The sequence below is a fragment of the Podarcis melisellensis genome, assembly GCF_964234715.1.
Source record: "Podarcis melisellensis genome assembly, chromosome: 1".
NCBI lineage: Eukaryota > Metazoa > Chordata > Lepidosauria > Squamata > Lacertidae > Podarcis > Podarcis melisellensis.
The window spans coordinates 63654530-63667787 of record NC_138528.1 but is presented as its reverse complement, the minus strand read 5'-3'; the positions used below and the strand labels follow the sequence as shown (position 1 = coordinate 63667787).

At 38.6% G+C, this 13258-nt stretch overlaps 1 protein-coding gene across 3 annotated transcripts in view; it reads right to left on the bottom strand.

Annotated features, from left to right (window-relative positions):
* ELP4 (elongator acetyltransferase complex subunit 4) overlaps positions 1-13258 on the bottom strand; it is a 168095-nt gene that overhangs the window by 104280 nt on the left and 50557 nt on the right. For all 3 annotated transcript variants that reach the window (XM_081882973.1, XM_081882974.1, XM_081882972.1), the window contains exons 6-7: positions 11827-11911; positions 7720-7908 (exon numbers count right to left, since the gene is read on the bottom strand). In XM_081882973.1, the coding sequence (XP_081739099.1) occupies positions 7720-7908; positions 11827-11911 (274 nt within the window). The remainder of the gene's footprint in view (positions 1-7719; positions 7909-11826; positions 11912-13258) is intronic.

Below are 13258 nucleotides of genomic sequence, written 5' to 3'. Positions count from 1 at the left end.
TGATGCCCTATTTTACGAAAATAATTTTTAAGAAAAGAGAAGGCTGAAGGATTGATCAGCTAGCTTTTCCTGTTTTAAATTGCACAATTAAACAGCACCTTTTTAAAAATGTGAACTTTGATACGTACTGTTTATGTTTCTGAAATTAAAAGTAAATATAATGAATGTGACACAACATATACTTTCAAGTACACGCGATACAGACATTTCTAAATCTCATGCCATGCAAACACAGCTCATGGGGGAGGAGTAGGGAGAATGGATTTTGAAGAGCTTCTAACAGAAAGACTCTGGAAAAATATTTCTTATTTGATCTGCAACGTAAGTTAATAAGCTGAAGTAAGACCATTTTATAAACATCAATCGAAGGATTTTGGACTCCAACCAGAAACTCCCAGAACAGGAGGGATCAGTTTTTTTCACCCACTGTTCTCATCTGAATCCTGGCTGAAAAGCTACTCCAGCTCCCAGCTTTCCAGAAGGCTCCATCCCAGGAATCCTCGTCTGCCATTTGGTTTGCTGATTTTAATCTCTCAGGACTTTCTTACAGTGGCTCCACTATGCTGAACTGGCACTTACTTCAAGAAGTGAGTTATTATTAAACTTGTAGGTCAATTGTGGCACTAACAACTCTTTGGAAGCTTTCAGCCACAGTGTACAATTTGCTGGAGTAATTAAATATTAATTCTAAGTGTTACATTTTGTGGCTAAGAGCTTTTATTTTCCATCATCAGTCTGGAACAGAAAGAGGTTAGAAGGCTAATTTAATCTCCCTCCCTCCCCCTAGCATTAAAGCTTAACTACACAGGGCACAAAAACATCATTAAAGATGCAACATTCCTTTATATCATAATTATCATGTAATTAATAGAACAGACCTAAAAGATAGAGATAAGCAGGTAGGTGTTAAGAAAATAAGGCAATAGTCTGTACTTTATAAAAGTATTTTGAAGAAATTTGACTATACATTAAATGTTAAAATCATGTTTATTTGTTCTAGTTGGGAAAAGCTGTATTTGAGCAACAAACACTCTTCAGTGATTTTCAAAAGTGCATCACCTTATTTATAAATAACACAAAACATTCAAGAAATATAAACATTACCAAACTTTTATTTTCCCAATACAAATAATCAAATCCTAATTATTCTTACTAGACTCTTTCCTTTTCTCAGAACTGTTTAAATAAGCTCTATACATGAGCTCCCTGCCTTCTGCCTTTGTAACAGTTGTGTCCATACTTGGATGCTAGACATTATATTAACTATCTAGCTCAGCAGCCAAAATACTCCATATGCCTAAACAGATGAGTACTCACCATACTGTGAGAACATCTAACAATCTCAATCAATGCTGCAGTTTTCATTCTGAAATCTTGACTCTCAGTTAAACAAGACCAAGTTATTTTATAGAACCCTACAGTTTATTTCAGATTAGACAAACACATTTGTTCTGTAACTTGGTTTTGTTGTTGCTAATCTCAGAATCACACAACTGAAGTGTACCCAGTGAATCATATACTTCAATCTACATTTTTTAAAAGAGACTATATAGCTCTAAGGCTGTCCTTCAAAAATATGTTTTCTTGAAAGACCCTAGGAAAGAAGATTGCAATCTTCTTGAGACAATTTAGACTGCAATTCTGAAAGTAAGTCCCACTGAATTCAATACTCAATACTTTTGAGTAGACACGTTTAGGATTACACTGTTAATCTAGTGCCGAATGTCAAAGTTAATTTTAAAAAGTATTTGAGAACTGTCAAAATGGCCCCACCACCCTCAGTCTTATCACCAAGATCAGATAGTAATACAGCGGGGAGGGGGATCAAAATGAAGTACAAGGAATCTTCCATAGGTGACAGAATTTGTGGAACGTGCCATCCACCCAATTTTGGGTGATTTTTCTTTCATCCAGCAGCTCCTATGCCTCATCTCAAGCTACTGTCAAAGATTTTCCCCACCCTGAGGAGAGGTTTTTACAGGGTAGATGGTACAAGGGACTGCAGTAGATTTGGGGCAGGGAATTCCCTTGTGTGAAGCTTCCTTCTGCTCAAAAATCCAATGCTATTTTTGTTGCTTAGTATAGTTTATCTTCTTAAATGTGTGAAATTTTACAAATAAGTTAATGATTTATTACAGCTTCCACTAAGGAACTCAGATAAACATGGTTTTAGTTTCATAAAACTCTTCCTGTGGACTGGTGCAGAGGTAATAGTTGGGAGGAATATGGTAACTGCAGCTATGAAACTGGGAGGTGGCAAAATGTTTTACGCCCTCTATCTTCTCTCCTCTCTAGAGTCAATCTCGGTTGGTCCTGAGTACTGTTAACTGTTGTCAAGGAAAACTAGGGATCCCTTTAACCAAGATGGGAAATCAGCTTTGAAGTCTGATTTCAAAACCGTGTTAAGAAAGAAACCACATCAGCCTAACAATGATTCATGCCAGTACAGATGTAATACTTAATCATACTCACAGGCGACTAAGGAAGAGGGGGAGAAACTTGCTTGTGAAAGCGCTGTGGAGAGGGACTTTGTGATCTGGCAGCACACACCCAATCTCTTAACCATGGTTAGGAGATGCTCATTGTTACACCTGCTAAAGATGATTAGGTCGAGGGTATGTGACTTGTCCAGGACAAGTTACTTTTTTGCACATGGTTGAAATATTGATAATATTTTTTTTTAGGCAAAAAATGGTTTACAACATAATTACTATCAACCTGCCAAACCTGATCCCACAATTCTATGACCTTCTATAACTCCATGTGCAGTCATCAAAATGTTCTCTTTTATTTACATTTAGAAAATAAAGTAGCACAAATCTAGTCTTAGTACCATGAAAACTAAGTTCTATATTTTTCCTCTAGAAGAGCACCAAACATATTTTTCTGTTGTAGTACAGAGACTACAAGATGGAAAATCTTAAATAAATTCAATCAATTAATAAAAAATATTAGTTCTATATGGTATTTTTTACCTCCAAGAATAAAAATGCTTAAAGAATAGAACATCAGCACAGAAAAATATATAAGCACATAGCCTGCTCTATTTGATAATCAAAACATAAGTTCTAAAATATTCTAATTGATTTGAAAGAGACTTTAGAGGCAATAATACCCAGCATGAACACAAAAGTCTATAGATGTGAAGAGGTTTGTTTCTGGTTTTCTTTCTACTGAGAAACATAATGTAACATGTACTCACTTCAGTGAATTCAAAGAAGCAAGATATAAATAATTCACCATCTACATTTTTAAATATATCATATGAAATAATGAAAACACCACACTAAACAGTACCTCACTGAATCCTTGAGGAATATAACAAGGCTTATTCCTACTGACTTTTCGTTTATCAGTTTCCCTTGGTATATGCTGAGTAATAATTCTATCCGCTTATGAAACAGGTTCACTTTAACTAGTTGGATCCTACAACAAAACTAAACAAATTAGCAATTTGTACTGTTTGTTGCAGGACTAAATAGTATAGTTTCTCCCCCAAGCATATATAGTTCCAATCACTATTTACTACCCTGCAGAAAAGCAAATTGTAACTGCTCATGCACCATGGGGCTTTCCTGCCCCCAACTTGCAACTGCCTGTGCTCCTTAAAAAGCTACTTTTGAGAAAGTTGGAATATGACAACAGGGAAGGGAAATTGGAGATATTTGGGGAGAGACAGCTTGCACAGGCAGAACTCTGCTTGTTTTTCTCCAATTACTCCTTCCACTGCAGAACCCAGGGCCACATCCCAGGTCTTTCTCAAGAGCTTTCTCAACCCTCAGGAGAGGCTTTTGAGGGCTGTGGCATAAGTGAGTTCCATTCATCCAATCTTTAGATCCAAGCCTATACATCTTCCCTTTGTAGAGTTTGATGTTATTCTACTGCAAGACACAGATGATAAAGATATACAAACACAAATAGCAACAAAATGCTCAGGGACCTTACAGATGTCTATCACTCTGACTAGACCTTTTAGACTGTTCAGTGATCACAGCAAATAGAAGCACTATGAAGGGTTATCTTCCAATTCACATTCCTGGAGAATATATTGTATTATTGGCCTCTATGGTGGTAAGTTTTGATTCAGCTCGCAATAAAGCAATTTAGGAAACCAATTTTGTAGTTTCCCCAGTCTTTAACAACGCTATTTTTCTGACAGTTCCTGCCCAATGCAATAAACTCCCATGGAAACTACACAGAACATAAATGATTATTTAATCTAAAGGCTATAGGAGAAAAGTTGTTGTGTTAATTTAATAAATAATAACTACATTTGTGTTACATTTGGTAAACAATTATGTGCATTATATACACCTTGAGTGGTTTTACTCTTAAACAGGCTTTAAAAAAAGGAGACGTTTTATTGTTTTAATTTTTTTTTGTAAGCTGCCTTGTAAGGAGTGCTCTTGAAAACCAAAGTATAAATACATTAAATAAATAAGCTAATTCTACTGGAAATATTGAATAAATAGACATATAGAACTGCACATGAATCTCTTTTATGCAAAGGTGAAACAAGGAAAACTTTTGTCTTTTAGACAAAGATCTTTCCCTTACGTTTTTTTAATCCACTCACAAATCCCAGCAACAGAGTTGTGAGAAGCTCAGTAGTGAGAATGTGAGCAGCTGCTGTTATTAGAACTAAAAAGTCTGTCTAGTGCTTGAGACTGAGAGACCACATGTTCGGCTGTCCTCTCATCTTGCCATCCTCACCAATTAACTATTAACATGGAGGGCTGGACACATGCTCTTGGGGGCTCTTTAACAGGCTTCTTGGAGACTGGAACAACTACACAGCAGGGCTCTGGGAACTGAGTAATGTGGGATATAGGAAAACCTCAGCCGCTTTGCTCCTCCTGATGACAGTTTGCTCTACAGTTTAAGCATTCTGTTAAGTTACTGCTTAATGGAAAGAGGATGCTTGAGGTTTAACCACTGCTAGCTACGTTTAATGTTACTACTGTGGCAAATACATCAAAATTAATACAACACATTTCTTCACTAAGCCTAGTCAAAGGTGACACGTAGGGTTTTAATGTTAAATCTGCAAAATGCTGGGGAAAGTGTGTGTGTGTGTGGAGGGGAAACCAAATATTTAAGATGGGGAATAAATCAGCTGCTAGCAATTGGAAATGCAGCATTCTTTGCTATTATAAAGTTATTTTACTTAAGTTAATAACGCATGAAGTCTTTACTATTTGTCCATACCAATATTAAGTTCTATTACTTAGATTATGAATGTGTGTAGTCTTTCATATTTGTTAATACCAATATTAATATTTGCAACTGAAAACCGTGGGCTTCACCTAATTGAATGTGGGAACATAGTCTATAGAGCCTCGTTTTCCCCATCTTCTGCCAGCTCAAGGACTCAGGTGCACCGCAAGCAGAACCAAGGGGCCACTGCAGGGAAGGGCACATCCAATCTCTCCATCTTGCCCCTTACAACATGCGAATTACTTATGCTCACTACAGGAGTAACTTGAATGATGCATAAATAGGGATTCAACAGGAATGGAGGAGTCATGCATGGACCTCCAATTCCTTGCAGGGTTGCCTTCCAGACCACTTTTATGTGCTCATATTAGCAGGGGAGAAGGAAAACAAGGCTGAATTAGTTCCTTATGGGATTCCTATGTACACATGCTGCTCCTGTTCTCAACTGAATCAAGTCCTATAAGTACAGAACTTGAATATTCATATTTAGCCAACTCAAAATGTGTTTGTTTTAGGTAGAATGGCTGTTACAATGTATGCTACATATCTCTTAACTATTCATTACAAAGAGACCAAATCTGCAACAGAACTAATTGTTCTAATTTCGGGGCAGTGCAATACAAAAAGTGTTCAAGGTCTCTGAAGTCATGCTGGTGTGATATACTGTACATTTCAAAAATAAATAAAAATATTCTGTCTAGGGCTATTCAAAATCCACTAGCAGGATCAGTTAGGAAACATGCTATGTGAATGGGTACCTCAGGATTAAATTCCTTCTCTCCATCTGTAATGCCCTGCACAGTTTAAATGCAACTACAGTGGTACCTTGGGTTAAGTACTTAATTCGTTCCGGAGGTCCGTACTTGACCTGAAACTGTTCTTAACCTGAAGCACCACTTTAGCTAATGGGACCTCCCGCCACTGCCGCGCTGCCGGAGCCCAATTTCTGTTCTCATCCTGAAGCAAAGTTCTTAACCTGAAGCACTATTTCTGGGTTAGCAGAGACTGTAAACTGAAGCGTATGTAACTTGAAGCATATGTAACCTGAGGTACCACTGTAGGTCAAAGCCCTCTTTAACTTTAAACCTAAAATATCCAGGGTTGTCCACCTTATCTCTATGTAACTAATTTTATCAAATAAAGTATTAGACTGGCCTTGAAATATTTTTCTTTATGAAACCATATAGGCTGCTTGTCATTATTTCAGAAATTAAAAGTGCTAATATACTGTTAGTATTTGCTCCAATAGTTCCCTAATTCAGAAATCAAGCATAAAATTTGAAATTCCTTGTCTATTGTGCTTCACACATAATGTTATGCTAAATCATGGTTTAGTATGGACAAGTTACATGTAAGCACTCTTTACTCCTCCTCAATTGCTTTACTGCTGCACTGAGCTAAGAAGTGGTTTGGCTTAGTGTGTCATATGAACATGGGCTTGTGGTTTAGCTCTCTAGAAACATCATAAACTGAACCAAGGCTTGTCCTATGGTTTACAGCTTGTGGTTTGTCTGGAGAACAGCCACACAGTGGTACCTCGGGTTAAGAACTTAATTCGTTGCGGAGGTCCGTTCTTAACCTGAAACTGTTCTTAACCTGAGGTACCACTTTAGCTAATGGGGCCTCCTGCTGCCGCTGTGCGATTTCTGTTCTCATCCTGAGGTAAAGTTCTTAACCTGAGGTACTATTTCTGGGTTAGCGGAGTCTGTAACCTGAAGCGTCTATAACCTGAGGTACCACTGTATATTGATCTACTCTCTCCCAGCTTTTTGCCCATATTCCAATGACATGCTAAGCAAAACCACTGCTTAGTTCCGTGCAGTATAGCAGGAATTAGTGGGGAGGTGGAAAAGCATGTTTGCTTGTTCTCACAAAGTCATGTTTTGGCTTAGTGTTACATGCAAATGAGGGCACTATATTTGCTCTCCCTTTATCTTTTGTGACCATTCCAGTGCTCTATTAATTCTTCAAAGTAATATCTAATCAAACATCTTCAGGATCGCCCAGCAAACATCTTCAGGATCCTTGAACATATGTCATCATGCTGTACTGTTTCAATTTAAATTAAATTGAACATTCTCCTTTTCTATTCTAACCTCTGGCCATACACATGGGAACGAGCTTGCAATAGTTTGTTAAGTGTAACTTTCCCTTCAAAAATGACTAGCTCCTTAACACCCCATTTCCCCATTTACCACACTTTCTCAGAGGTCTATGATGGCCTAGCACAACTTTAAATAACATAGTTAAATTGAGTTATATTAAATTAAATAAAATAATGATAATAATTTAACACTATATTTGCTACTGAAAAAATACAGCTAAAATAAGGTGGACTTTAGCAATTCAATAGCACCACTTTGGCATATTCTGATCATTAAGTATCCATTTAAATGATTGTCAAAAAAAGCAGCATAGAAGTCTTCTAAATAATTCAAAATAACTTGACTGTGCTTTTCTTTATGTATCCACCCAATTAAGTTGCACTTAGCATAAGCCTACCTGGATCAGATGAGCTGGAATAGTAATAATGCAGGCAGACAAAGATGTTCTAAGGAGACCACGGAGAGCATACATAAATTTTGTGAGACTATGAATATTTTGTGGATTTTCAGTACTACAAATGTCATCACCCCATAGTACTGAACCAATGCTCTGAATTCCAATCCTCAAAATGTTTCTTTGCTTCTTCTGTCAAATATAAAAAAGGTAACATGTTCAGTAACATCTGAAACATTAAAAGGAAAGAAATAAACTCTAGAATATCCTTGCTGGGATTGGGGAGCAGGGAGATGAGGTGGAAATGAGAGAAAGGAATAGGTGGGTTTATAGGGAAATCCAAGAGCAAAATGCACTGCTACTCACAGGCTTTCCCCCTAAGCTGCCCACAACTCCCCCTGTGCTAAAATCTGAGGAGGCCTCAGAAAGCTTCTATATGATTGTTAAAGTCTCTCATTTCTTTTGAGAGGGTTTTTCAGTCTAGGGAACAGAATGAGCAAGGTGCATTGAGTGAGACCATCACTTGATTGAGGTGGTGCTCAGCTTCCAGCTTGTCTGGATGAATGTGGTTATGTAGACTCATTTCAAGCTGGTTTCCAGCATTGGCTAAGCATTGAAACAACCTTGGTCACCCTGATGGATTACGTTGTTGGTTCTCCTTAATCTCTCTGCAGATTTTGAAAGCACTGACTGCAACATCTTCCTGGAATGGTTTTATGGGTTAAGAGCATTAGAATATGGTGGTTTCACTCTTATTGACAGAAAGGAAAGGAAAGTAGAATTGGAAACTTATGCTCAGCCTTTGGCATTTGGGTGGCAGGATTCTGTAGGATTTCATCTGGTCTGGATTTTTTTTTTTAAAAAAAACAACTCTATGGAGCTGCCATCCAGGGATCTGGAGCACAATGTAATCAGTATGGACATAATACACACCTCCACCATCTGAATCAGGAGAGGGTATTCAAGTGTTGGGGCAGTGTCTGGAAGGAGTAACAGAATAGAAGAGGGCCAAAAATCTTGAGTCTGAATCCCAGTAAGACAGAAGTACTGTGGGCGAGCAATTCCATGATTCAGGGTTTCAGAAGTTAGATTGTTTGGGATAAATCTGCACGCCCTCAGAAAGAGAAGGGTCACTGCTTAGGGGGAGGGAGGAGGTGCTCTTAGAGCCACTGTCACTTCAAGTTCAGGTAGCTTCAGGTAGCTTCAGTGGCAAGGAGTGTCTAAGCCCAGTGCTTCCTGGATTGGGAGGGCCTAGCTACAAGCTGCACATGCTTTGGTAAGCTCTCTTCAATGCACTCTACATGGGACTGCCATGAAGAACATCTGGAAGCTGCAGCTGGTGCAGAATGCAGCAGCCTGGTTACTAATTGGCACTGCAAAGTGGATCATTTATCACCAATCCTTAACGTTTTGTACTGGCTGCCTGTTTGCTACTGAACCCAATTTAAGGCACTCACTCTGGTGCATAAAGCCTCTCATTACCTGCAACCAATATGATTGTTTAGCTGGGTCAACTCCCCTATGAGGAAAGGTTACATTTTGGGCTTTTTAGTTTATATAGAAAGGCAAATGGGGGTGTGGTAAGGACATGATTGATATAGGCGTATAAAATTAAGCATGGTGTGAAGGAAGTGGTTAGAGAGAATCTTCTCTCCTCATAATACTGAAAAATGAGGTCATCCGCTAAAGATGAATGTTCGAAGAGCTCTTCGAACAGATTAAGAGGGGCAGATTAAGAGCCTGCAGCAACCCAGCATCCTAGATGTATGCTTAGTTGAATCCAGAAAGAGATCCTTTTCCATGGTTGCAACCAGGCTCTTGAGACCCCCCCTCTTCAGAGCCTTGTCTTGCCCTCTCTTCAATGGCCTTCAACTTGGTGGTTAAAAGCTTCCTTTTCAGGAAAGCTTTTGGGCCATGAGGGGCCACCTTCGCATGGAATTTTTAATATTCGTCTGCCTTTTTTATACACACAAACACCACTTCTGATGTTTTAATGTTTTTCTGCTGCTTTTAGTGTTCTACTGTTACAATTCTTAATATAATTTTCATTTATTGTTGTTAGCCCTCTTGAGCACAACTTTAAAAAGGCAGGATTTAAATGTTTTAAATAATGAAACAGAATTGTTACTAGAAACGAAGTGTTTGGCTCCTCTTGCTGTGTTGTTGTTGTTGTTGTTGTTTTAAAAGAAGAAAACAATTCTTCATGTCTTAGAAATGGCTTTATCTACTTATGAGTTCTGGGTTATTAAAAAAGCATTGGGGACATACCTTAGTGCTATTTTTATCCCTCACCCAGTGTCTACACATTTTTTATTATTAAACTCTTTTCCAGTAGCAGGTTATTTGCTGTCTGCTCCCAGGGTTTTCATGTCACTTTGGTGCTGTTGCTTCCGATATTCTACAATTTCCTTCTTCCAAAGGACCTGTCATCATGTTGGAGGAGCAGCTCAACAAACTGTACTAGGGGAACTGTTATGACATGCCTGTTGCTATGGTAACCAAAGCAGAGGTGCCTGTCAGGGACCAATTTACTTCTCCAGAAGGACACTGCTAACTACTAAAGGGAAAACATACTTGCACATTATGCTCAGTACAGACTGAAAACTAAAACAACCAGGAGAATTCTGCTTGATAAACATTAATAAAAATTACGCTAGAATGCAGAAGCATTAAATAGAATCCATATTTAAAGAGACAAGTTAACCAGAGAATAAACTCCCAAGAGTAGTGCATTAGTGCTTTGATTTTGGACAGAATAAAATAACAGAATTAACTCTGCAGATAACTTTATGGTACTTGCTAGAATAAACTTTAATACATTTTGTAGGTAATGGTGGATATTAAACAATCATAAATTAAATAATATCCTAAACCTTATATTCTGGTAATTGATAGATTCTATGTAGAAGAATGCATATATAAAATAACACTCATTCTGTTTTCTTTTGAAAATTAAGACTACATAAAATGATGCCTGAAGATAATGTAGATATTCTGCAGGATGTACAGAAATTCAAAGGGCCTTTCAAGCAGCATTCAATTTAGTATGAGGGGCTTTTGCAGCAGGAAGTAAAAGCTAGTTCCCTACCACACCTCCCCATGACTGCATTAGCACTTTATGCATTTGCACATGCCTCTAATCTTGGCCTGTGGATCAGAAGTTTTGTTTTGGTCTATAATATTTAGTGGATGATATAGAGAGTTCCCAGCCCTCCCATGAATGCAGATTTTCATGCACGGGAGGGATCCTGGCAGCAGAAAAAATCTCCCATATGGAGCAGTGTACATGAGAGACCGTGGCAAAGGCATGGTGTAAGACAAGTCCTCAGATTTTGTTTTTTAACAATAAGATGAAAAAATTGTTTAAAAAAAGACCTTATGTTACAGTAATCACATGTAACTTACCACCAGTGGTGTAATCTTTCATTAATATTTGGTAGTTGTATAGAAAATGCATTTATTAATGGATTATTACTGCATTTGCCAAAGCTACACACATTTGTCAAAAACAGAAAAAGCCCGACAGTAGGAAGCTACCTTATACAGAATCAGCCTATCTAACCAATACTGTCAACTGTGGCTGGCAATGACTCTCAAGCAGAGGCCACTCTCAGTCCATGGGCAGATTTAGGGCTGTGCGAGTGGTGTGCCTGCACTGGGTGCGGACTCAAAGCCTGGTGAGGCACTGGGCTTAGGGACAGAGGCCTGTGGCTTTGACAGGGTCCTAGTCTCCCCACCTCCTTCCCAAAGCTTAGTTAGTGCTTTCCCAGCTTTGGGAAGGAGATGGGAGGGCTCTAGGACCCTGGCAGAGCCCTCACATCTCCTTCCCAAAGCAGGGCAGAGGCAGCACCAAATTTGGCCTCACACAGGGCACCATAGTTTCCAAGTCTGCTGCTGCTCAGCACCAAGTATCTGATTCTTTAACTAGAAGAATAAGAGATGGAACCTTCTGAATACAAAGCATGTGGTCCACCAGTCAAAACTTTAAAAAATAGCTGCTGTTTACTTCATCATAGCTTGGAAACCACATGTTCACTGCTGGATCACCCTTTCAAACAGTATGAAAACTGTATTTGCATGCTTGTAGATGAAGATGAAGTTGCTTAATACCTGGGGAGTGGAGCCATCAAATCCTTGCTGATGAATGACTTTCTGAATAGAATGAAGAAGTCTGGTATAACCACAGGCCATATTACTAGAGAGAAAGGAGAATACTTGACTTAATAAATACATTCTAACAACAGGAAAAACATTAAAAACATAGTTTTGCAAATGAAAGGTGATACATTGCAATCCCCCACCAAACAATGATATCTTTGAACAAGTTAATCATATGAATATTTACACATGCTCAATAAGGTTGCTTGTAAGTGTGTCTTATCTTAAACGAACACATACAGCAGCCAGTATCTAGCACCTTACCTCCTGCATCCTCCATGCTCTCATTCCTCAGCAAACCAGGAAGACTCACATAACTGGGTCTTCAGGCTTCAGTATTGGTAGTTAACTTCACAGGCCAATCTGAACCCATCAGGTCTTATAAAAGCTGACTGATCAGTCTGAACAACTTGTTGGTGTGGGAAACTGAATAGGCTTCTCTCACCTTTCCTTCTCATTGGCTGCTCTGGAATCTGACCACCAACCCACATTCAACAAGATCATAAGTCCCTGGCCCTCTAGATGACTGTTTGCCTGTTCTAAATTTAAGTCTGTGTGCATCATAACTGGACCCCCAACTGCCCTGGACCTGTGACCTTCTCTGAGCTTGGCAGAGGCATGACATTGTTTTACGGTAATTAGTGTACTCCAACTTAAAACTACTTCAAATGTCATTTATAACAAAGAAAGCACATCTTTGGAAGGAAAAGCTTATTGTAACTTGGACCCATACATAAACCTGTTTCATAGAATTAACATAAAAAACACATCACCAAACTACTACAATGCCTTCTATTTTGTTCTATTTGATGTTTCAGCCACATTACCTCTCTACCAAGTCACCCAATTTTTCTCAACCAGTGTTCTTTTTGTACACTTTTGTCAGTTTCATATACTTTTAAGTTATTTTTACACATATCGTATTCTGCTTTATTTACTGTGTAAACAAATCCAAGAGGAAAACCTTCTTTAGATCATATTCTCAAATTCTATGGTAGGAATCAACATGGCACTAAGAAGATTGTTCTATCAGCAAAAGCATTTCTGCTTGCCTGGTGGAATGATCCTGCCTCCCCACTCCCACCCTGTTCTGGGAGTTCTCTTGACCCCCTGAACCACTTGGGGTGGGTGTGGAGGAATAAAGGGGAAAGTCCCATTGTGCTAGCAGGACCCATTAGTTGAATCAGGCCTTATGCTTACATCTGGACAATTAATTAAATTAAAATACTTTGCTTAGCAGTTGCACATGCTGAAGTGCATTCATTTCAATATGATTAAATACCCCTCAACAATCCCAATTTGGCCAGGATGGCCACAGAATTAGTTAAGCTGCCACAGTTCCTGACTTGCTCTCAGGGCACCCCAATTTCTCCCGGCCAGCAGA